The sequence below is a fragment of the Coregonus lavaretus genome, assembly GCF_964263955.1.
Source record: "Coregonus lavaretus genome assembly, chromosome: 12".
NCBI lineage: Eukaryota > Metazoa > Chordata > Actinopteri > Salmoniformes > Salmonidae > Coregonus > Coregonus lavaretus.
The window spans coordinates 58,850,253-58,876,155 of NC_139999.1; the positions used below are offsets into that span (position 1 = coordinate 58,850,253).

At 41.7% G+C, this 25,903-nt stretch overlaps 1 protein-coding gene across 6 annotated transcripts in view; it reads left to right on the top strand.

The window, feature by feature from the left end:
* Window positions 1–25,903, top strand: part of LOC311138672 (oxidative stress-responsive serine-rich protein 1-like) — a 36,017-nt gene that overhangs the window by 1,152 nt on the left and 8,962 nt on the right. For 3 of the 6 annotated variants that reach the window (XM_084173458.1, XM_084173455.1, XM_084173457.1), the window contains exons 2-3: window positions 10,244–10,353; window positions 10,535–10,645. In XM_084173458.1, the coding sequence (XP_084029584.1) occupies window positions 10,277–10,353; window positions 10,535–10,645 (188 nt within the window). In that variant the 5' untranslated portion in view covers window positions 10,244–10,276. Of the gene's footprint in view, window positions 1–1,981; window positions 2,116–9,799; window positions 9,896–10,243; window positions 10,354–10,534; window positions 10,646–25,903 lie in introns of all 6 variants that reach the window. The other 3 variants (XM_084173454.1, XM_084173453.1, XM_084173456.1) reach the window with 2 other exon arrangements.

A 25,903-nucleotide genomic window follows, 5' to 3' on the forward strand; every position in this document is an offset into this window, starting at 1 on the left:
ATTAGAACTTGTAGAAATCCAACTTCGATAATTTAATGGCTAGCTAGTATCAACGTTTCGTGGAACTACCCACAGCGTAACATGTTAACTACACTGAACAAAAATATAAACGCAACATGCAACAATTTCCTAAGATTTTACGGAGTTACAGTTAATATAAGAAACCAGTCAATTGAAATACATTAATTAGGCCCTAATCTATGGATTTCACATGACTGGTAATAGAGATATGCATCTGTTGGTCAGACACCTTAAAAAATAGGTATGGGTGTAGATCAGAAAACCAGTCAGTAGCTGGTGTTACCACCATTTGCCTCATGCAAGCCTGACACATCTCCTTCGCATAGAGTTGATTGTGGCCTGTGGAATGTTGTCCCACTCCTCTTCAATGGCTGTGCAAAGTTGCTGGATATTGGTGGGAACTGAAACACGCTGACGTACACCTCGATCCAGAGCATCCCAAACATGCACAATGGGTGACATGTCTGGTGAGTATGCAGGCCATGGAAGAACTGGGACGTTCAGCTTCCAGGAATTGTGTACAGATCCTTGCGACATGGGGCCGTGCATTATCATGCTGAAACATGAGGTGATGGCGGCGGATGAATGGCATGACAATGGGCCTCAGGATCTCGTCACGGAATCTCTGTGCTTTCAAATTGCCATCGATAAAATGCAATTGTTTGTTGTCCGTAGCTTATGCCTACCCATACCATAACCCCACCGCCACCACGGGGCACTCGGTTCACAACATTGACATCCATAAACCACTCGCCCACATAACGCCATCTGCCCGGAACAGTTGAAACCGGGATTAATCTGTGAAAAGTACACTTCTCCAGCATGCCAGTGGCCATCGAAGATGAGCATTTGCCCACTGAAGTCAGTTACGACGCCAAACTGCAATCAGGTCAAGACCCTGGTGAGGACGACGAGCACGCAGATGAGCTTCCCTGAGACGGTTTCTGACAGTTTGTGCAGAAATTCCTCGGTTGTGCAAACTGTTTCATCAGCTGTCCAAGTGGCTGGTCTCAGACAATCCTGTAGGTAAAGAAGCCAGATGTGGAGGTCCTGGGCTAGCGTGGTCTGCGGTTGAGGACAGTTGGACGTACTGCCAAATTCTCTAAAATGACGTTGCAGGCGGCTTATGGTAGAGAAATGAACATTCCATTCTCGGGCAACAGCTCTGGTGGACTTTCCTGCAGTCATGCCAATTGCACTCTCCCTCAACTTGTGGCATTGTGTTGTGTGACAAAACTGAACATTTTAGTTGTCTTTTATTGCCCCCAGCACAAGGTGTACCTGTGTAATGATCATGCTGTTTAATCAGCTTCTTGATATGCCACACCTGTCAGGATGATGGATTATATAGGCAAAGAAGAAATGCTCACTAACAGGGATGTAAACAAATTTGTGCCCAACATTTTAGAGAAGCTTTCTGTTCGTATGGAAAATGTCTGGGATCTTTTATTTCAGCTTATGAAACATGGGGTCAACACTTTACATGTTGCGTTTTATATTTGTGTTCAGTGTAACTAGCTAGCTAACTGCTAGCCCTTGATCATGACTCTTCACTTCCATTCCATTACACATACTGTAAGTCATCTGTTTGGCAGGGAAACCCCATTTTTTGTGATTTCTGGTATATCATCAAAATAAATCCACCGCAGCACGTTTTTGGACTCATTCAGCAGTTTTACCTGATTTTAAGTACAATAACATGACCAATGGAATAATGTTGAAAGTTCGATTTTATAGTCCTAAAACTTAATTTGAAAATGATGCTGTTGACAAGACATTTTGATAAATAGTCCAATGTCAAAACACAGTTTTTACGTGTCCAAATCAGTTTGACTGTCAAATCCATGTATTGGTGTGGCCAGTGACTTTTATAGGGAAAGGGGATACCTAGTCAGTTGCACAATTGAATGCATTCAACCGAAATGTGTCTTCCGCATTTAACCCAACCCCTTTGAATCAGAGCGGTGCGTGGGGGCTGCCTTAATCGACATCCAGAATCACAACCACATAAGACTTCTGACCCATTGAAGCGTGCGGATCGTTTTCGTGATGTTGTCAGCTAACCCGAGGATTCCAAAAGGCTTTCATTATAAGGTCTGTCTTTTTACCTTTTAAAAACACAAATATAGATCTTGAAAGGGACTTTTATGCATTTTTAACACTTTTTTTCAGTGGAGGTAGGTGTTTTTGCCATCTCCCCAGGTACTATTCATCAACTTCTACAAGAAATGGCTATAAGAAGCAATAACATATTTAATCTAGTCCTAGTTAAAATCTAATCAAAAACGTTTTTTCATGATTATTGTATTTATTGAATCAAAATTTGTCACACGCTTTCGTAAAATAGGTAGACTAAAGGCGTCCGCATTCTTCCCAGCCAAAACAGTTCAGTAGAGTTTGCACATATTATGACTACATTTTGTGATGTTTTTTTCAGTTTTGGATTTCGGTGAGGGTTTTTTCTGTTGTTCGGGCACACAAAATTTTTTCTGGGGCAAGCCAAAGTTCGGAGCCAAAGTCTACACCCCTTCGTCGGTAATTGGTCAAGAGTAGGGATTCTTCAGTAAAGTTTTTGTCATTCAACGAGAGATGACTCGTTTTCAGGCAAATTTCTTCATTGAAAAATACTGCACCAAACATGTAAATGTTAGATGTAAAATTGCTTTAATAAGATCTCTTCGGCAAAAAACAAAATTAATGACTGATTTCTTGACTTAGAATCGATTAATTCTGACTTTTGAGGAAGTGTGTACTGGCTACGGTGTCTCAAAATGGACAAACATTACTGTTGCTGCTTTTTTGTCGTTTTTCAAGCTAAGGTCTTTTAAGGGAGTATGCGAGCACACTCGTTCGGTTTGGCTAGCCGAGTTAACAGTGCAGAGGGGAAAAATATAAAAATAGTAATGATAACTTGGCTATATACACGGGTACCAGTACTGAGTCGATGTGCAGGGGTACAACGTACAGTGGGGGAAAAAAGTATTTAGTCAGCCACCAATTGTGCAAGTTCTCCCACTTAAAAAGATGAGAGGCCTGTAATTTTCATCATAGGTACACGTCAACTATGACAGACAAAATGAGAAAATAATCCAGAAAATCACATTGTAGGATTTTTAATGAATTTATTTGCAAATTATGGTGGAAAATAAGTATTTGGTCAATAACAAAAGTTTCTCAATACTTTGTTATATACCCTTTGTTGGCAATGACACAGGTTTTCTGTAAGTCTTCACAAGGTTTTCACACACTGTTGCTGCTATTTTGGCCCATTCCTCCATGCAGATCTCCTCTAGAGCAGTGATGTTTTGGGGCTGTCGCTGGGCAACACGGACTTTCAACTCCCTCCAAAGATTTTCTATGGGGTTGAGATCTGGAGACTGGCTAGGCCACTCCAGGACCTTGAAATGCTTCTTACGAAGCCACTCCTTCGTTGCCCGGGCGGTGTGTTTGGGATCATTGTCATGCTGAAAGACCCAGCCACGTTTCATCTTCAATGCCCTTGCTGATGGAAGGAGGTTTTCACTCAAAATCTCACGATACATGGCCCCATTCATTCTTTCCTTTACACGGATCAGTCGTCCGGTTCCCTTTGCAGAAAAACAGCCCCAAAGCATGTTGTTTCCACCCCCATGCTTCACAGTAGGTATGGTGTTCTTTGGATGCAACTCAGCATTCTTTGTCCTCCAAACACGACGAGTTTAGTTTTTACCAAAAAGTTCTATTTTGGTTTCATCTGACCATATGACATTTTCCCAATCCTCTTCTGGATCATCCAAATGCACTCTAGCAAACTTCAGACGGGCCTGGACATGTACTGGCTTAAGCAGGGGGACACGTCTGGCACTGCAGGATTTTAGTCCCTGGCGGCGTAGTGTGTTACTGATGGTAGGCTTTGTTACTTTGGTCCCAGCTCTCTGCAGGTCATTCACTAGGTCCCCCCCGTGTGGTTCTGGGATTTTTGCTCACCGTTCTTGTGATCATTTTGACCCCACGGGGTGAGATCTTGCGTGGAGCCCCAGATCGAGGGAGATTATCAGTGGTCTTGTATGTCTTCCATTTCCTAATAATTGCTCCCACAGTTGATTTCTTCAAACCAAGCTGCTTACCTATTGCAGATTCAGTCTTCCCAGCCTGGTGCAGGTCTACAATTTTGTTTCTGGTGTCCTTTGACAGCTCTTTGGTCTTGGCCATAGTGGAGTTTGGAGTGTGACTGTTTGAGGTTGTGGACAGGTGTCTTTTATACTGATAACACGTTCAAACAGGTGCCATTAATACAGGTAACGAGTGGAGGACAGAGGAGCCTCTTAAAGAAGAAGTTACAGGTCTGTGAGAGCCAGAAATCTTGCTTGTTTGTAGGTGACCAAATACTTATTTTCCACCATAATTAGCAAATAAATTCATTAAAAATCCTACAATGTGATTTTCTGGAACGTTTTTCTCTCAATTTGTCTGTCATAGTTGATAGTCATAGTGTACCTATGATGAAAATTACAGGCCTCTCATCTTTTTAAGTGGGAGAACTTGCACAATTGGTGGCTGACTAAATACTTTTTCCCCCACTGTATATGAGGTAGAGATGTATATATTGGTAGGGGTAAAGTGACTAGGCAACAGGATAGATAATTATCAAAAAATGTTGTCACGTGCATTGAATACAACAGGTGTAGACCTTATCGTGAAATGCTTACTTACAAGCCCTTAACCAACAATGCAGTTCAATAAATAGTGTTAAGAAAATATTTAAAAAAAAAAAGAAAGTAACACAATAACAATAACGATGCTATATACAGGGGTTACCGGTACCAAGTCAATGTGCGTGGGTACAGGTTAGTCGAGGTAATTTGTACATGTAGGTAGGGGTAAAGTGACTATGCATAGATAATAAACAGCAAGTAGCAGCAGTATAAAAACAAAGGGGGGGGGGGTCAATGTAAATAGTCCGGATGGCCATTTGATTAATTGTTCAGCAGTCTTATGGCTTCTGGGTAGAAGCTGTTACGGAGCCTTTTGGACCTAGACTTGGCTCTCTGGGACCGCTTGCTGTGCGGTAGCAGAGAGAACAGTCTATGACTTTGGTGACTGGAGTCTTTGACAATTTTTTGGGCCTTCCACACTACCCTCTGTAGCTCCTTACAGTCGGATGCCGAGCAGTTGCAATACCAGGCAGTGATGCAACCTGTCAGGATGCTCTCGATGGTGCAGCTGTAGAACCTTTTCAGGATCTGAGGACCCATGCCAAATCTTCTGTCTCCTGATGGGCAATAGGCTTTGTCGTGCCCTCTTCACAACTGTCTTGGGTGTGTTTGGACCATGATAGTTTATTGGTGATGTGGGCACCAAGGAACTTGAAGCTCTCAACCTGTTCCACTACAACCCCGTCGATGAGAATGGGGGTGTGCTCAGTCCTCTTTTTTCCTGTAGTCCACAATCATCTCCTTTGTCTTGATCACGTTGAGGGAGAGGTTGTTATCCTGGCACCACACTGCCAGGTTCTGACCGCCTCCCTATAGGCTGTCTCATCGTTGTCTGGGATCAGGCCTACCACTGTGTCATCAGAAAACTTAATGATGGTGTTGGAGTCGTGCCTGGCCATGCAGTCGTGGAGTAACTACAATGCTGTTGATCCATCCTCAATTTTCTCCTATCACAGCCATTAAACTCTATAACTGTTTTAAAGTCATCATTGGACTCATTGTGAAAAAGTGGTTGCCTTCCTTTCCGGCAACTGAGTTAGGAAGGAAGCCTATCTTTGTAGTGACTGGGTGTATTGATACACCATCCAAGGTTTAATTAATAACTTCACCATGCTCAAAAGGATTATCTTTTTTTTCTTACCCATCTACCAATCGGTGCCCTTTGCGAGGCATTGGAAAACCTCCCTGGTCTTTGTGGTTGAATCTGTTTGAAATTCACTGCTCGACTAAGGGAACTTACAATTATTTACATTTACATTTTAGTCATTTAGCAGACGCTCTTATCCAGAGCGACTTACATGAGCAATTAGGGTTAAGTGCCTTGCTTAAGGGCACATCGACAGATTTTTCACCTAGTCGGCTCGGGGATTAGAACCAGAGACCTTTCGGTTACTGGCACAACGCTCTTACCCACTAAGCTACCTGCCGCCTGTGGGGTACAGAGGAGGTAGTCATTCAAAAATCATGTTAAACACTATTATTGCACAGAGTGAGTTCATGCAACTATTATGTTAAGCACATTTTTACTCTTGAACTTTATTTAGGCTTGTCATAACAAAGGGGTTGAATACTTATTGACTCAAGACATTTCAGCTTTTCATTGTTTATTCATTTGTAAAAATGTCAAGAAACGTAATTCCACTTTGACATTATGGGGGTATTGTGTGTAGGCTAGTGACAAAACATCTCAATTTAATACATTTTAAATTCAGGCTGTAACACAACGTGAAAAAAAGTAAAGGGGTGTGAATACTTTCTGAAGGCACTGTCTGCATGGGTTATAACTTGAAAAATGCGTTGTTAGTTTACAATTGTACAATTTTATAACATAAAGAAGTGAAATGTCACCACTAAAGTGCGTTTTCATCTCCTCTGGGCAGAGTAGGCATACACCCTACCCATTGAGCAAAATCCACCCCTCCAAAGAAAGCATGGCTTTGGGACTTCTCCAAAATGCCACCAGATCCGCGATCGGATTCATGACCGACGCGTCGCATTTCAGTTTAGCCCGCACTCGGCAGGCTATATAGAAAACTCTCCCGGATCCACAGAATGGCCGAATTAATGCAATGAGCAACCCCCACAAACCCCTTTAAAAACGTGCTCTATACAGTAACAGTGACCTCCGTCACAGCCAAAAGTACTCTTTCCCATAGGCTTGTATTATCTATAGTATGACAGCATCAACAGTTGGCTACCAACGGCTGGCAGACATGTTTACATTTGCTTAGTTTTATAAGTGTTATTTAGATGGAAGACGTGTGCTAAATGCGCTATAACTAGCTAACGTTAGCATAGAGGTAGCATTCTAGCTCTTTCACTTACCCGGTTCACTTCCATTCTCTCAGTCTCTGCTGGTGCTGCTTGCTGTTTTAGATGCTTAGAAGCCACATTGATGGTAGGGACAGCAGCCATTTTGAGAAGCAACTTCTTTCTGAAGCCCTCCTTCTGTTGTCGATAGCCGTGGAAGTTCTCAGGGATTAAATGTGCCCCGCAGGTTGACGAGTAGAGGCCCAATTCGCCCACCTCATTCTCACAAGTGTATCCCACCTTTGAATAATTTTTTCATTCTTCGTGTGACACTGACCGCGGGGCATTGTGGGATTTTTTTTCTGTAGTTAGAGCTCATTCAGAGAACCTCAAAGCCAACTTTTAGAACAACATAATATTATAACAATTGAATTAAGAGTGTGTAATTTGGGAATGTTTTCTTGGGGTATTCTAAGTTACTATTCTATACATTTCTATCATTGAGAAATGGCTGCTACACTGCCTTTTATCTGGTTTTTCAACCCCTGCCAGTCATGACACCTTGACTAGCTGATGGGTACACTACTTAGCTAGCGAACCAGTGTTTCCCCTATATTCATTTAGCAACGGCGGCCCACTATACAGTGGGGGAAAAAAAGTATTTAGTCAGCCACCAATTGTGCAAGTTCTCCCACTTAAAAAGATGAGAGGCCTGTAATTTTCATCATAGGTACACGTCAACTATGACAGACAAAATGAGATTTTTTTTCTCCAGAAAATCACATTGTAGGATTTTTAATTAATTAATTTGCAAATTATGGTGGAAAATAAGTATTTGGTCAATAACAAAATTTTCTCAATACTTTGTTATATACCCTTTGTTGGCAATGACACAGGTCAAACATTTTCTGTAAGTCTTCACAGGGTTTTCACACACTGTTGCTGGTATATTTGCCCATTCCTCCATGCAGATCTCCTCTAGAGCAGTGATGTTTTGGGGCTGTTGCTGGGCAACACAGACTTTCAACTCCCTCCAAAGATTTTCTATGGGGTTGAGATCTGGAGACTGGCTAGGCCACTCCAGGACCTTGAAATGCTTCTTACGAAGCCACTCCTTCGTTGCCCGGGTGGTGTGTTTAAGATCATTGTCATGCTGAAAGACCCAGCCACGTTTCATCTTCAATGCCCTTGCTGATGGAAGGAGGTTTTCACTCAAAATCTCACGATACATGGCCCCATTCATTCTTTCCTTTACACGGATCAGTCGTCCTGGTCCCTTTGCAGAAAAACAGCCCCAAAGCATGATGTTTCCACCCCCATGCTTCACAGTAGGTATGGTGTTCTTTGGATGCAACTCAGCATTCTTTGTCCTCCAAACACGACGAGTTTAGTTTTTACCAAAACGTTATATTTTGGTTTCATCTGACCATATGACATTCTCCCAATCCTCTTCTGGATCATCCAAATTTACTCTAGCAAACTTCAGACGGGCCTGGACATTTACTGGCTTAAGCAGGGAGACACGTCTGGCACTGCAGGATTTGAGTCCCTGGTGGCGTAGTGTGTTACTGATGGTAGGCTTTGTTACTTTGGTCCCAGCTCTCTGCAGGTCATTCACTAGGTCCCCCCGTGTGGTTCTGGGATTTTTGCTCACCGTTCTTGTGATTATTTTGACCCCACGGGGTGAGATCTTGCGTGGAGCCCCAGATCAAGGGAGATTATCAGTGGTCTTGTATGTCTTCCATTTCCTAATAATTGCTCCCACAGTTGATTTCTTCAAACCAAGCTGCTTACCTATTGCAGATTCAGTCTTCCCAGCCTGGTGCAGGTCTACAATTTTGTTTCTGGTGTCCTTTGACAGCTCTTTGGTCTTGGCCATAGTGGAGTTTGGAGTGTGACTGTTTGAGGTTGTGGACAGGTGTCTTTTATACTGATAACAAGTTCAAACAGGTGCCATTAATACAGGTAATGAGTGGAGGACAGAGGAGCCTCTTAAAGAAGAAGTTACAGGTCTGTGAGAGCCAGAAATCTTGCTTGTTTGTAGGTGACCAAATACTTATTTTCCACCATAATTTGCAAATAAATTCATTAAAAATCCTACAATGTGATTTTCTGGATTTTTTTCTCTCAATTTGTCTGTCATAGTTGACGTGTACCTATGATGAAAATTACAGGCCTCTCATCTTTTTAAGTGGGAGAACTTGCACAATTGGTGGCTGACTAAATACTTTTTTTCCCCACTGTATATTAATTTAGCAAAAAATAGGATGTAATGCATTTTTTATATACATTTCTGCTGAGACTCTTTTTAAATGGATAGTCGTTGGCTCAATGACTGGAAGTCTATGGGAACAGCTAGCATGTCATTGCGCTAACGCTAATAGCAAGACATGGTTAAATCTATCATTTTTATATCATGGATGGTCAGTACTTGCATCCATAGCTCTGTATATGAATTTGAGTGGTTACATTTCTCCAGCCCCATCCCTCAGCTTTTTACCAAAACAGTGGCGGGTGGCCACTTTGTTATTGTTTGAACTGTAGATTGGCCCTTTAAACCTGTACTTGTTTAGCGACACCTCATGTCGGAAGGTATGTTACATTTAAGTAATTTAGCAGACGCTCTTATCCAGAGCGACTTACAAATTACCATAGTCTGTAGACAGTTCTTATTAAATCTGCATCCCTTACATCACCAAGCAGTGCACAAGAAAGTATTAAAGCCAGTTGTTAAATACTAGGAGAAGCAAAGGAGAATGGAACCAGCCCACCATTGACATGGTTTGGGGAGGGGGGTAGCATCTAACAATTGGATTTCATATTTCTTTGTGCAGTGCTCGGTGTTGTAAGGGGTGCTGATTTTAATAAGGATTGTCTACCGACTATGGATATAGCCTACCTTCCGACGTGGGACATGTGTTGCTAAATGGGTACAGTCATTTCAGCATGATTTAACTTGAACGCTTCTCCTATGTTATACCCTAAGATTGAATGTTACTGTTATAATACCTGTACTTACAAGTTATTAACTGTTTACATGACGGCGAACCTGTGGGGCTAGCAGCAAGCAAGCTAGCTTCTGTACATGTGAATTACTGACTTGCTATGTTCTTCTCCAGCAAAGGAGAATGGAACCAGCCATAGTCTGGGAACATGACAACTGTAGCCAGCATGTCTACCTCTTAAAGTCAACCTCAAACTCAGCTAGCTAGTCAATCACTCACATCTTGAGTCGGAAGTGAAAAGTTGCTTGTTAATGAAGTGTTCTTGTTTCATAGCTGGGTGGCTGTTCACTACAACCTCCTCCCACGATGGAGGCAGGAGGAAAAGACTGTGAGGATGAGACCCTACAGACTGCCTTCAAAAAGCTCCGGGTAGATGCTGAAAGGTTCGTAGCGCTGTTAATCGCTATTCCGTTTTCAGTTCGTTCACATTTTAGGTCCTTCCTTACTGGTTGATCTAGGGTCAGTTTCCAGAACTAATGTAATGTTTTTTGACATTATGAAGTCTCACTTAAGTTCTTCTGCTGTTCAGTATATTGTGGTCTGAGTTTATGTTGGTTTCTCTAGCTTGTCTACCACTGTGCACGTCTGTGAGACGTCCGTAAGACCATCACTCCGAGAGTGGTTACCAGAGGGGGCGAAGCCCAAACTAAGCTGCCCCAAGGAGAACTGGCATGGGTAAGGAAAGGCCCTCTCACAATTGTCCACTGGTTTGTTATCTCCTTGCCATGCTTCTCTATTGTATGTTCCTTTTTATTATTTAAGTAATGTGTTAGAACCCCTGGGGCCAAATTTTGTCTTCGAAGTTCTATATTATTTAAGATATGAGTGCATCGGTCTGTGGGACCCCAAACCGATCCAAATGTAGCATGCATCGGTCAGAAAATCTATTGTTTTTTTTGTTCATATTACATTATTTTTACCTTCTGAAAATACCTCATATTTTGTGACAACTGATTTGTCCTCTCCTTCAGTGTCGAACTAAGCATGTAACTGCGTTGACGGTCATTAATTTACAAGTCATTTTGCATGCTGAACAACCCCAGGCAATATCAGTAGCCTAGTCAAACTGCGCACTGTGTGCAGCTTTCCGTTCTGACCAAAGAGGTCTATTTCTGATCTTGCATATATGCGCAGCACCTTCAACATTCAAATGCTTGTAAAATGGCTTACGCAATATTATACTTTATTAGTTGAGTGGCAACCAATGTAATTTGCTTGGTTATTCAAATTCCCCAAAAAATGTAACATGGGCCGAATACAACAGGTGTAGACTTTACTGTGAAATGCTTACTAACGAGCCCTTTCCTAACAATGCAGAATTGAAAAGTATGATTTATTTTTTGTTATGAACATGGTGTTTTACCAGAATAAAAGTAAGGTAACGGAGACACAACTCTCATCTGGCTATTGGCCTACCTGCTGATCAGGGCTTAGGCCTACATTTAGATTTTATTTTGATTGTTCAGGTTCACCATCAGCAAAATTGGAGGAGAAGCGAAGCTCACTGTAAACATTTCCAAACGTTCAAAACCATTCGATTTTGAGAAGGGTGTGAAATCCAAAGTTATGCTATACAATGCCTTCAGAAAGTTTTCCCACCCCTTGACTTTTTCCACATTTTGTTGTGTTACAGGCTGAATTTAAAATTGATTAAATTTAGATTTTATGCGCCGAATACAACAGGTGTAGACATTACAGTGAAATGCTTACTTACAAGCCCTTAACCAACAATGCAAAGTAAAAAAAAAAAAAAAAAAAAGTGTTAAGCAAAACAAATTTAAGCAAATAACTAAAGAGCAGCAGTAAAATAAAATAACAGAAGGGAGGCTATATACAGGGGGGTACCGGTGCAGAGTCAATATGCGGGGGCACCGGCTAGTTGAGGTAATTGAGGTAATATGTACATGGGTAGAGTTAAAGTGACTATGCATAAATAATAAACAGAGTAGCAGCAGAGTAAAAAAGGGGGACGGGGTGGGGGTGGGGGAGCAGTACAAATTGTCCGGGTAGCCATGATTAGCTGTTCAGGAGTCTTATGGCTTGGGGGTAGAAGCTGTTGAGAAGCCTTTTGGACCTAGACTTTGCACTCCGGTACCGCTTGCCGGAGAGGAAGGAAACCGCTCAGGGATTTCACCATGAGGCCAATGGTGACTTTAAAACGGTTACAGAGTTTAATGGCTGTGATAGGAGAAAACTGAGGATGGATCAACAACATTGTAGTTACTCCACAAAACTAACCTAAATGACAGAGAGAAAAGAAGGAAGCCTGTACAGAATAAACATATTCCAAAACATGGATTTTAATCAAGTAAAACTGCAAAAAAATGTGGCAAAGAAATGAACTTTCTGTCCTGAATACAAAGCATTATTTTTGGTGCAAACACATCACTGAGTACCACTCTTCATATTGTCAAGCAAGGCTGCATTATGTTATGGGTATGCTTGTCATTGGCAAGGACTAGGGAGTTTTATTTGGATAAAAATAAACGGAATGGAGCTAAGCACAGGCAAAATTCTAGAGGAAAACCTGGCTCAGTCTGCTTTCCACCAGACACTGGGAGACAAATTCACCTTTCAGCAGGACAATAACTAAAACACAAGGCTAAATATGCACTGGAGTTGCTTACCAAGAAGACTGAGTATTCCTGAGGGGCCTAGTTACAGTGTTGACTTAAATCGGCTTGAAAATCTATGGTAAGACTTGAAAATGTCTGTCTAGCAATGATCATAATAATAATAATAATATGCCATTTAGCAGACGCTTTTTTCCAAAGCGACTTACAGTCATGTGTGCATACATTCTTTTTACGTATGGGTGGTCCCGGGGATCGAACCCACTACCCTGGCGTTACAAGCGCCATGCTCTACCAATTGAGCTACAGAGGACCGCTTGAGGAATTTGAAAAAGGATAATGTGCAAATGTTGTACAATCCAGGTGTGCAAAGCACTTAGAGATTTACCCAGAGACCCAATCTCTGCCGAAGGTGATTCTAGCATGTATTGATTCAGTGGTGTGAATACTTATCTAAATGCGATTTCTGTATTTCATTTTCAATACATTTGCAAAACAATTCTAAAAATATGTTTTCACTTTGTCATTATGGGGTATTGTAGATGGGTGAGGATTTTTTAATCAATTTTGAATTCAGGCTGTAACACATTGTGGAATAAGTAAATGGCTATGAATACTTTCTGAAGGCACTGTATATTCTTTGGCTATGTCATAGCTAATCTTTTAAGACTAATATTGATACATTACTAGCTCAGACACTTATAATCTGCAAAAATTACAATTAGTAGGTGAAGGTGATTTCAGATCAAAAGTGTGGGGACAAAAAGCATAGGCCTACTTTGCCCCCTAATCTGATAGTGGTGTGGTAGATGCCCAGTCTCCCTTATGGCTCAGCTCAGGTGCCTACATACAGATCATTTGCACACACGCACAGACAGACAGATCAAGCTCAGAGAGGCCCAGCTCATGAGCGCCATCAGCAGCAGATTTTAATTTAGAAATGAATGTGTTTATGCAACAAATGTTAGTGCTTCGAATCGCATCGATTCGTTCCTCAATCAAACCGAATAGTTTCAAACTATAACATATCGTTCCTGTATCGTATCAGAGCCCATGTATTTAGATATGTATCGAATCATCTTAAAAGGGAAAGATGCACAGCCCTATCAATTTATATTGTAGCAAAAAGAAATTCACGCAAATATATATATATATATATATATATATATATATATATATATATATATATATATATATATATATATATATATATATATATATATATATATATATATATATATATATATATATATAACCGTTCAAAAGTTTTGGGTCACTAAGAAATGTCCTTGTTTTCGAAATAAAATATATATTTTTTGTCCATTAAAATAACATCAAATTGATCAGAAATACAGTGTAGACATTGTTAATGTTGAAAGTGGCTATTGTAGCTGGAAACGGCTGATTTTTTATGGATATCTACATAGGCGTACAGAGGCCCATTATCAGCATCCATCAGTCCTGTGTTCCAATGAAGAAAAAGCCATATCTTAGACTACCCATCTTAATATTTTCTTTTTATTGGCCAGTCTGAGATATGGCTTTTTCTTTGCAACTCTGCCTAGAAGGTCAGCATCCCGGAGTCGCCTCTTCTCTGTTGACATTGAGACGGGTGTTTTGCGCGGGTACTATTTAATGAAGCTGCCAGTTGAGGACGTGTGAGGCGTCTGTTTCTCAAACTAGACACTAATGTATTTGTCCTCTAGCTCAGTTGTGCACCGGGGCCTCCCACTCCTCTTTCTATTCTGGTTTGAGCCAGTTTGCGCTGTTCTGTGAAGGGAGTAGTACACAGCGTTGTACGAGATCTTCAGTTTCTTGGCAATTTCTCACATGGAATAGCCTTCATTTCTCAGACCAAGAATAGACTGATGAGTTTCATAAGAAAGTTATTTGTTTCTGGCCATTTTGAGCCTGTAATCGAACCCACAATTGCTGATGCTCCAGATAGTCAACTAGTCTCAAGAAGGTCAGTTGTATTGCTTCTTTAATCAGCACAACAGTTTTCAGCTGTGCTAACATAATTGCAAAAGGGTTTTCTAATGACCAATTAGCCTTTTTAAAATGATAAACTTGAATTAGCAAACACAACGTGCCATTGGAACACAGGACTGATGGTTGCTGATAATGGGCCTCTGTATGCCTATGTAGACATTCCATTAAAAATCAGCCGTTTCCAGCTACAATAGCCATTTACAACATTAACAATGTCTACACTGTATTTCTGATCAATTTGATGTTATTTTAATGGACACAAATTGCTTTTCTTTTGAAAACAAGGACATTTCTAAGTGACCCCAAACTTTTGAACGGTAGTGTACATAATTATGTATCCTTTAAAAATATATATTTCCCTTCATTAGTTTCCAACCCCACCACCCCTTCCCTAATTGGAGTAAACTAGTGAACAACAACGCTTAGGCCTCTACTTCCAGCTTATACATACTATATACACTTTATGGACACAGTCAATTTTACAATAATTCTATTTTGTTTGTTTTTACTCCTGAACTTCCTCAACCTCTCCGATCATTTTCATGATGTCCATCCGGTTTGCTTCTATATGCCATATCTTTCTAAGTGTGCTCTTTCACAAAAGCTCTCAACCTATAACCCATATACTTATTATGGACACAGTATGCTTTACATTAGTTATCCTGTTGTTATTAGTTGTTATTAGTCCCATTCTTCAGCTCCATTCAACACCTCCCATCTATCTCTTAACACCATCCATATTGGATTTCTATTTGCCATATATTTTTCAACTGTACTGTGATGTTTCACAAAAGTTTTGAACCTTTCTATTCTCATTGTTTCTACAGATTGTGAATTTAAAATATTGTTTTTGCTAAAAGTATTATTATATTATTGATCGATTTGACTATGACTTTTCAGATCACCCAGTAGTGCTATCTGCAGGGTTAGCTCCATGTAAATATTGCAATCCTTCAGCCATTCCTGGACCTGTGACCAAAAACAAGCTACAAATGGACAGTACCAAAATAAATGACCTAATGATTCTGTCTCTTCGCAGCAAAATCTGCAGAGCTGAGAAGATTGTATCCCCCATATAAATAACATGCTATTGGTAGCAATAATTTTTTATAATAATTTAAATTGAAAAATTCTAGGTTTTGAATCTAGCGTCGTTTTGCATATCAGTTCATAAACACTATGCAATGGAATCGGTACGTCAAAAATCTCTTCCCAACTATTTTGCAATCTATATGGGATGGCTGTCAATCCTTTGGTCCTTAAATGAAACTGGTATACTTTTTTATTTATCACAATTTTCTTTAACCAATTATGTAATTTTAATGCAGGGCCGACAGACAAGTTCCTTACTTTTCCCCCTTCCACTTTCCTCTTCCATTTTTGCGGTAATGCTGCAATTATTTGGTTGTAATTTTGGGTAGAGCAGACATTTCCATATGTTTTTGTTAGCTGCATGTGCGACAACTCCACCAGTCCTACCTATGATAAAATTTACAAAGATTGTACTTTTTTTTTTGTATAAATCAAAAAAAAATTAATTTATATATATCAATTAGTATATTTGAGTTTACCCACAATATTTGTTGCATTATTTATTCTGTAGTTTCTGCAGGATTAAATTGAAATTGCAACCAACTTTCTATGGCTTGTTTTAGAAATAGTGATATTTGGGAGATAATTTACTTTTCAAATAACTGAAAGTGAGAGGTTGTAATCTGAATAAAGGGAAAAAGGCCATTCTTGTACATTGGGTAAGACAATCTTACTAATTTGCTAGAGAACCAGTTCGGATTTAATTATAACTTTTGTATGAGTGAAGCTTTTAGTGATAGGTCTAATGCTTTAATATTTAATAATTTCTGTCCTCCGAATTCATATTCATTATATAAATAGGCCCGTTTAATTTTGTCTGGCTTGCCGTTCCAAATAAAATGGAATATTTTTTTTCTCATATAATTTAAAAAACTGTTCGCGTAGGCAAGACCATAAGCAAATGGGTAAACTGGGATAATACTAAAGAATTAATCAGGGTTATTTTTCCACAAATAGACAGGTATTTACTTTTCCAGGGTAGCAAGATCTTATTTATTTTTGCTAACTTTCTATTAAAATGTATTGGAGTGAGATCATTTATTTCATTTGGGATATGTATTCTGAGTATATCCACATCACCATCAGACCATTTTATTGGTAAACTACATGGTAATGTAAAAATTGTATTTTTCTTTTGTTATTCAATACGTAATATAGTACATTTTATCATAATTCTGTTGTAATCCAGAGAGATTAGAAGATGTATCTAGACAACATGAATCATCAGCGTACAATGACACCTTTTTGTTTTTAAGCCCTGGATTTCTAATCACTTGATATTATTGTTGGATCTGATTTTAATAGCTAACATTTCGATGGCCATAATAAATAAATATGCCGATAATGGACAACCTTGTTTTACTCCTCTTGACAGTTTAAAACTTTCGGAGAAATAGCCATTATTTACTATTTTACACCTAGGGTTACTATACATGATTTTAACCCATTTTATAAGAGATTCTCCAACATTGAAATGCTCCAGGCATTTATATATGAACTCCAGTCGTACTTTATCAAATGCCTTTTCAAAGACTGCTATGAATAGCAGGCCTGGTTTCCCAGATTTTTCATAGTGTTCTATTGTTTCCAGTACTTGCCTTATATTATCTCTAATGTATCGTCCATGTTAAAAACCTTTCTGGAACAACTTCATTGTGTATCACTATAATTTATGGCTGACCCCAAAGTAGGGCTGGGCGTTATCGCTTAAAAATCATATATTGGGCTATTCTCTAATTTTTTTTTAAAATATTTTTTCTCTAAATAAGCTTTGTTGCACAATTTAAAGGTCAATACACTGCATTTCAAACGCTCAGCAATCATCTAATAAATTCAAGGCTTGTAAAATTGTACCTAGGCTAAATATAAGCCTTGCTCAACCATAAGAGCCACTAATAATCTGCATTTTTGCAATGATGACCAAGTCTATGAAAAATCACTTTTTTAAAAATGTTTTACCAAAACCATGCAGACACTAATTATGACCAACTTCTTCTAGCAGGCATGATCTAAAATTAAGAGGTCTCATAAACAATCTCCCACGTGCTAGTGAGTAGCCAGCTTATCTTTATACACTACATGACCAAAAGTATGTGGACACCTGCTCATACCAAAATCATGGGCATTAATATGGACTTGGTCCCCCCTTTGCTGCTAAAAACAGCCTCCACTCTTCTGGGAAGGCTTTCCACTAGATGTTGGAACATTGCTGCGGGGACTTGCTTCCATTCAGCCACGAGCATTAGTGAGGTCGGGCACTGATGTTGGGCGATTCATCCCAAAGGTGTTCGATGGGGTTGAGGTCAGGGCTCTGTGCAGGCCAGTCAAGTTCTTCCACACTGATCTCGACAAACCATTTCTGTATGGACCTCGCTTTGTGTATGGGGGAATTGTCATGCTCGTGGAAAGGGCCTTCCCCAAACTGTTGCCACAAAGTTGGAAGCACAGAATCGTCTAGAATGTCATTGTATACTAAAGCATTAAGATTTCCCTTCACTGGAACTAAGGGGCCTAGCCCAAACCATGAAAAACAGTCCAATACCATTATTCCTCCTCCTCCACCAAACTTTACAGTTGGCACTGCATTGGGGCAGGTAGCTTTCTCTTTGCATCTGCCAAACTCAGATTCGTCCGTTGGACTGCCAGGTGGTAAAGCGTGCTTCATCACTTCAGAGAAGGCGTTTCCACTGATCCAGAGTCCAATGGTGGCGAGCTTTACACCACTCCAGCCGATGCTTTGCATTGCGCATGGTGATCTTAGGCTGGTGCGCGCTGCTCGGCCATGGAAACTCGTTTTCATGAAGCTCCCGACTAACAGTTCTTGTGCTGATGTTGCTTCCAGGGGAAGTTTGGAACTCGGTAGTGAGTGTTGCAACCGAGGACAGACGATTTTTCAGCACTCGGTGGACCCGTTCTGTGAGCTTATGTGGCTTACCACTTTGCTGCTGATTTGTTGTTGCTCCTAGACGTTTGCACTTCACAATAACAACAGCAATTACAGTTGACCGGGGCAGCTCTTGCAGGGCAAAAATGTGACGAACTGAGTTGTTGGAAAGGTGGCATTACATTTACATTTACGTCATTTAGCAGACGATCTTATCCAGAGCGACTTACAATAGGTGCATTCACCCTATAGCCAGTGGGTTAACCACTTTACAATATCTTTATTTTTATTTGTCTTTTAATTATTTTATATTTTTTATATTTTAACTTTTTATTTTTATTTTTATATATATTAATATATATATATATTTTTAGGGGGGGGGGGGGGGGGGGGGGGGTAGAAGGATTACTTTATCCTATTCCTTAAAGAGGTGGGGTTTCAAATGTCTCCGGAAGGTGGTGAGTGACTCCGCTGTCCTGGCGTCGTGAGGGAGCTTGTTCCACCATTGGGGTGCCAGAGCAGCGAACAGTTTTGACTGGGCTGAGCGGGAACTATGCTTCCGCAGAGGAAGGGGAGCCAGCAGGCCAGAGGTGGATGAACGCAATGCCCTCGTTTGGGTGTAGGGACTGATCAGAGCCTGAAGGTACAGAGGTGCCGATCCCCTCACATCTCCATAGGCAAGCACCATGGTCTTGTAACAGATGCGAGCTTCAACTGGAAGCCAGTGGAGTGTGCGGAGGAGCGGGGTGACGTGAGACAACTTGGGAAGGTTGAACACCAGACGGGCTGCGGCATTCTGGATGAGTTGTAGGGGTTTAATGGCACAGGCAGGGAGCCCAGCCAACAGCGAGTTGCAGTAATCCAGACGGGAGATGACAAGTGCCTGGATTAGGACCTGTGCCGCTTCCTGTGTAAGGCAGGGTCGTACTCTCCGAATGTTGTAGAGCATGAACCTGCAGGATCGGGTCACCGCCTTGATGTTAGCGGAGAACGACAGGGTGTTGTCCAGGGTCACGCCAAGGCTCTTCGCACTCTGGGAGGAGGACACAACGGAGTTGTCAACCGTGATGGCGAGATCATGGAACGGGCAGTCCTTCCCCGGGAGGAAGAGCAGCTCCGTCTTGCCAAGGTTCAGCTTGAGGTGGTGATCCGTCATCCATACTGATATGTCTGCCAGACATGCAGAGATGCGATTCGCCACCTGGTTATCAGAAGGGGGAAAGGAGAAGATTAGTTGTGTATCGTCAGCGTAGCAATGATGGGAGAGGCCATGTGAGGATATGACAGAGCCAAGTGACTTGGTGTATAGGGAGAATAGGAGAGGGCCTAGAACTGAGCCCTGGGGGACACCAGTGGTGAGAGCACGTGGTGCGGAGACAGCTTCTCGCCACGCCACTTGGTAGGAGCGACCGGTCAGGTAGGACGCGATCCAGGAGTGAGCCGCGCCGGAGATGCCCAGCTCGGAGAGGGTGGAGAGGAGGATCTGATGGTTCACAGTATCAAAGGCAGCAGACAGGTCTAGAAGGACAAGAGCAGAGGAGAGAGATCCTATGACAGTGCCACGTTGAAAGTTACTGAGCTCGTCAGTAACGCCATTCTACTGCCAATGTTTGTCTATGGAGATTGCATGGCAGTGTGCTTGATTGTATACACTTTTCAGCAAAGGGTGTGGCTGAAATAGCCGAATACACTAAATATGGTATATAAACTCAGCAAAAAAAGAAACGTCCTCTCACTGTCAACTGCGTTTATTTTCAGCAAACTTAACATGTGTAAATATTTGTATGAACATAACAAGATTCAACAACTGAGACATAAACTGAACAAATTCCACAGACATGTGACTAACAGAAATTGAATAATGTGTCCCTGAACAAAGGGGGGGGGGGTCAAAATCAAAAGTAACATTCAGTATCTGGTGTGGCCACCAGCTGCATTAAGTACTGCAGTGCATCTCCTCCTCATGGACTGCACCAGATTTGCCAGTTCATGCTGTGAGATGTTACCCCACTCTTCCACCAAGGCACCTGCAAGTTCCCGGACATTTCTGGGGGGAATGGCCCTAGCCCTCACCCTCCGATCCAACAGATCCCAGACGTGCTCAATGGGATTGAGTTCCGGGCTCTTCGCTAGCCATGGCAGAACACTGACATTCCTGTCTTGTAGGAAATCACGCACAGAACGAGCAGTATGGCTGGTGGCATTGTCATGCTGGAGGGTCAAGTCAGCATGAGCCTGCAGGAAGGGTACCACATGAGGGAGGAGGATGTCTTCCCTGTAACGCACAGCGTTGAGATTGCCTGCAATGACAACAAGCAGTCCGATGATGCTGTAACACACCGCCCCAGACCATGACCGACCCTCCACCTCCAAATCGATCCCGCTCCAGAGTACAGGCCTCGGTGTAACGCTCATTCCTTCAAGAATAAACGTGAATCCGACCATCACCCCTGGTGAGACAAAACCGCGACTCGTCAGTGAAGAGCACTTTTTGCCAGTCCTGTCTGGTCCAGTGACGGTGGGTTTGTGCCCATTGGCGACGTTGTTGCCGGTGATGTCTGGTGAGGACCTGCCTTACAACAGGCCTACAAGCCCTCAGTCCAGCCTCTCTCTGCCTATTGCGGACAGTCTGATCACTGATGGAGGGATTGTGCGTTCCTGGTGTAACTCGGGCAGTTGTTGCCATCCTGTACCTGGCCGCAGGTGTGATGTTCGGATGTACCGATCATGTGCAGGTGTTGTTAAACGTGGTCTGCCACTGCGAGGATGATCAGCTATCCGTCCTGTCTCCCTGTAGCGCTGTCTTAGGCGTCTCACAGTACGGACATTGCAATTTATTGCCCTGGCCACAGTCCTCATGCCTCCTTGCAGCATGCCTAAGGCACGTTCACGCAGATGAGCAGGGACCATGGGCATCTTTCTTTTGGTGTTTTTCAGAGTCAGTAGAAAGGCCTCTAGTGTCCTAAGTTTTCATAACTGTGACCTTAATTGCCTACCGTCTGTAAGCTGTTAGTGTCTTAACGACCGTTACACAGGTGCATGTTCATTTAATTGTTTATGGTTCATTGAACAAGCATGGGAAACAGTGTTTAAACCCTTTACAATGAAGATCTGAAGTTATTTGGATTTTTACGAATTATCTTTGAAAGACATTATCTTTATTTATACAGTGGGGAGAACAAGTATTTGATACACTGCCGATTTTGCAGGTTTTCCTACTTACAAAGCATGTAGAGGTCTGTAATTTTTATCATAGGTACACTTCAACTGTGAGAGACGGAATCTAAAACAAAAATCCAGAAAATCACATTGTATGATTTTTAAGTAATTAATTTGCATTTTATTGCATGACATAAGTATTTGATACATCAGAAAAGCTGAACTTAATATTTTGTACAGAAACCTTTGTTTGCAATTACAGAGATCATACGTTTCCTGTAGGTCTTGACCAGGTTTGCACACACTGCAGCAGGGATTTTGGCCCACTCCTCCATACAGATCTTCTCCAGATCCTTCAGGTTTCGGGGCTGTCGCTGGGCAATACGGACTTTCAGCTCCCTCCAAAGATTTTATATTGGGTTCAGGTCTGGAGACTGGCTAGGCCACTCCAGGACCTTGAGATGCTTCTTACGGAGCCACTCCTTAGTTGCCCTGGCTGTGTGTTTCGGGTCGTTGTCATGCTGGAAGAGCCAGACACGACCCATCTTCAATGCTCTTACTGAGGGAAGGAGGTTGTTGGCCAAGATCTCGCGATACATGGCCCCATCCATCCTCCCCTCAATACGTTGCAGTCGTCCTGTCCCATTTGCAGAATAGCATCCCCAAAGAATGATGTTTTCACCTCCCTGCTTCACCGTTGGGATGGTGTTCTTGGGGTTGTACTCATCCTTCTTCTTCCTCCAAACACGGCGAGTGGAGTTTAGACCAAAAAGCTATATTTTTGTCTCATCAGACCACATGACCTTCTCCCATTCCTCCTCTGTATCATCCAGATGGTCATTGGCAAACTTCAGACGGGCCTGGACATGTGCTGGCTTGAGCAGGGGGACCTTGCGTGCGCTGCAGGATTTTAATCCATGACAGCGTAGTGTGTTACTAATGGTTTTCTTTGAGACTGTGCTCCCAGCTCTCTTCAGGTCATTGACCAGGTCATGCCGTGTAGTTCTGGGCTGATCCCTCACCTTCCTCATGATCATTGATGCCCCACGAGGTGAGATCTTGCATGGAGCCCCAGACCGAGGGTGATTGACCGTCATCTTGAACTTCTTCAATTTTCTAATAATTGCGCCAACAGTTGTTGCCTTCTCACCAAGCTGCTTGCCTATTGTCCTGTAGCCCATCCCAGCCTTGTGCAGGTCTACAATTGGATCCCTGATGTCCTTACACAGCTCTCTGGTCTTGGCCATTGTGGAGAGGTTGGAGTCTGTTTGATTGAGTGTGTGGACAGGTGTCTTTTATACAGGTAACGAGTTCAAACAGGTGCAGTTAATACAGGTAATGAGTGGAGAACAGGAGGGCTTTTTAAAGAAAAACTAACAGGTCTGTGAGAGCCGGAATTCTTACCGGTTGGTAGGTGATCAAATACTTATGTCATGCAATAAAATGCAAATTAATTACTTTAAAATCATACAATGTGATTTTCTGGATTTTTGTTTTAGAATCCGTCTCTCACAGTTGAAGTGTACCTATGATAAAAATGACAGACCTCTACATGCTTTGTAAGTAGGAAAACCTGCAAAATCGGCAGTGAGAACTTGCACCAATTGTGCAAGTTCTCCCACTTAAAAAGATGAGAGAGGCCTGTAATTTTCATCATAGGTACACGTCAACTATGACAGACAAATTGAGAAAAGAAAATCCAGAAAATCACATTGTAGGATTTGTAATGAATTTATTTGCAAATTATGGTGGAAAATAAGTATTTGGTCACCTACAAACAAGCAAGATTTCTGGCTCTCACAGACCTGTAACTTCTTCTTTAAGAGGCTCCTCTGTCCTCCACTCGTTACCTGTATTAATGGCACCTGTTTAAACTTGTTATCAGTATAAAAGACACCTGTCCACAACCTCAAACAGTCACACTCCAAACTCCACTATGGCCCAGACCAAAGAGCTGTCAAAGGACACCAGAAACAAAATTGTAGACCTGCACCAGGCTGGGAAGACTGAATCTGCAATAGGTAAGCAGCTTGGTTTGAAGAAATCAACTGTGGGAGCAATTATTAGGAAATGGAAGACATACAAGACCACTGATAATCTCCCTTGATCTGGGGCTCCACACGCAAGATCTCACCCCGTGGGGTCAAAATGATCACAAGAACGGTGAGCAAAAATCCCAGAACCACACGGGGGGACCTAGTGAATGACCTGCAGAGAGCTGGGACCAAAGTAACAAAGCCTACCATCAGTAACACACTACGCCACCAGGGACTCAAATCCTGCAGTGCCAGACGTGTCTCCCTGCTTAAGCCAGTACATGTCCAGGCCCGTCTGAAGTTTGCTAGAGTGCATTTGGATGATCCAGAAGAGGATTGGGAGAATGTCATATGGTCAGATGAAACCAAAATAGAACTTTTTGGTAAAAACTAAACTCGTCGTGTTTGGAGGACAAAGAATGCTGAGTTGCATCCAAAGAACACCATACCTACTGTGAAGCATGGGGGTGGAAACATCATGCTTTGGGGCTGTTTTTCTGCAAAGGGACCAGGACGACTGATCCGTGTAAAGGAAAGAATGAATGGGGCCATGTATCGTGAGCTTTTGAGTGAAAACCTCCTTCCATCAGCAAGGGCATTGAGGATGAAACGTGGCTGGGTCTTTCAGCATGACAATGATCCCAAACACACCGCCCGGGCAACGAAGGAGTGGCTTCGTAAGAAGCATTTCAAGGTCCTGGAGTGGCCTAGCCAGTCTCCAGATCTCAACCCCATAGAAAATCTTTGGAGGGAGTTGAAAGTCTGTGTTGCCCAGCGACAGCCCCAAAACATCACTGCTCTAGAGGAGATCTGCATGGAGGAATGGGCCAAAATACCAGCAACAGTGTGTGAAAACCTTGTGAGGACTTACAGAAAATGTTTGACCTGTGTCATTGCCAACAAAGGGTATATTACAAAGTATTGAGAAACTTTTGTTATTGACCAAATACTTATTTTCCACCATAATTTGCAAATAAATTCATTAAAAATCCTACAATGTGATTTTCTGGATATTTTTTTTCTCATTTTGTCTGTCATAGTTGACGTGAACCTATGATGAAAATTACAGGCCTCATCTTTTTAAGTGGGAGAACTTGCACAATTGGTGGCTGACTAAATACTTTTTCCCCCCCACTGTATATACATACATACATACATACATACATACATATACACATACATACATATACACATACATACATACATACATACATACATACATACATACATACATACATACATACATACATACATACATACATACATACATACATACATACAGTTGAAGTCGGAGGTTTACATACACTTTAGCCAAATACATTTAAACTTAGTTTTTCACAATTCCTGACATTTTAATCCTAGTAAAAATTCCCTGTTTTAGGTCAGTTAGGATCACCCCTTTATTTTAAGAATGTGAAATCAGAATAATAGTAGTGATTTATTTCAGCTTTTATTTATTTCATCACATTCCCAGTAGGTCAGAATTTTACATACACTCAATTAGTATTTGGTAGCATTTCCATTTACATTTTAGTCATTTAGCAGACGCTCTTATCCAGAGCGACTTACAGTTAGTGAGTGCATACATTTTTTTTCTTCGTACAGGCCCCCTGTGGGAATCGAATCACAACCCTGGTGTTGCAAGCGCCATTCTGTACCAACTGAGCTACACAGGGCTTTAAATTGTTTAACTTGGGTCAGACATGTCGGGTAGCCTTCCACAAGGTGAATTTTGGTCAATTTCTCCTGACAGAGCTAGTGTAACTGAGTCAGGTTTGTAGGCCTCCTTGCTCACACACACTTTTTCAGTTCTGCCCACAAATGTTCTATAGGATTGAGGTAAGGGCTTTGTGATGGTCACTCCAATACCTTGACTTTGTTGTCCTTAAGCCATTTTGCCACAACTTTGGAAGTATGCTTGGGGTCATTGTCCATTTGGAAGACCCATTTGCGACCAAGCTTTAACTTCCTGACTGATGTCTTGAGATGTTGCTTCAATATATCCAAATAATTTTCCTTCCTCATGATACCATCTATTTTGTGAAGTGCACCTGTCCCTCCTGCAGCAAAGCACCCCCACAGCATGATGCTGCCACCCATGTGCTTCACGGTTGGGATGGTGTTCTTCGGCTTGCAAGCAACCCCCTTTTTCTTCCAAACATAACGATGGTCATTATGGCCAAACAGTTCTATTTTT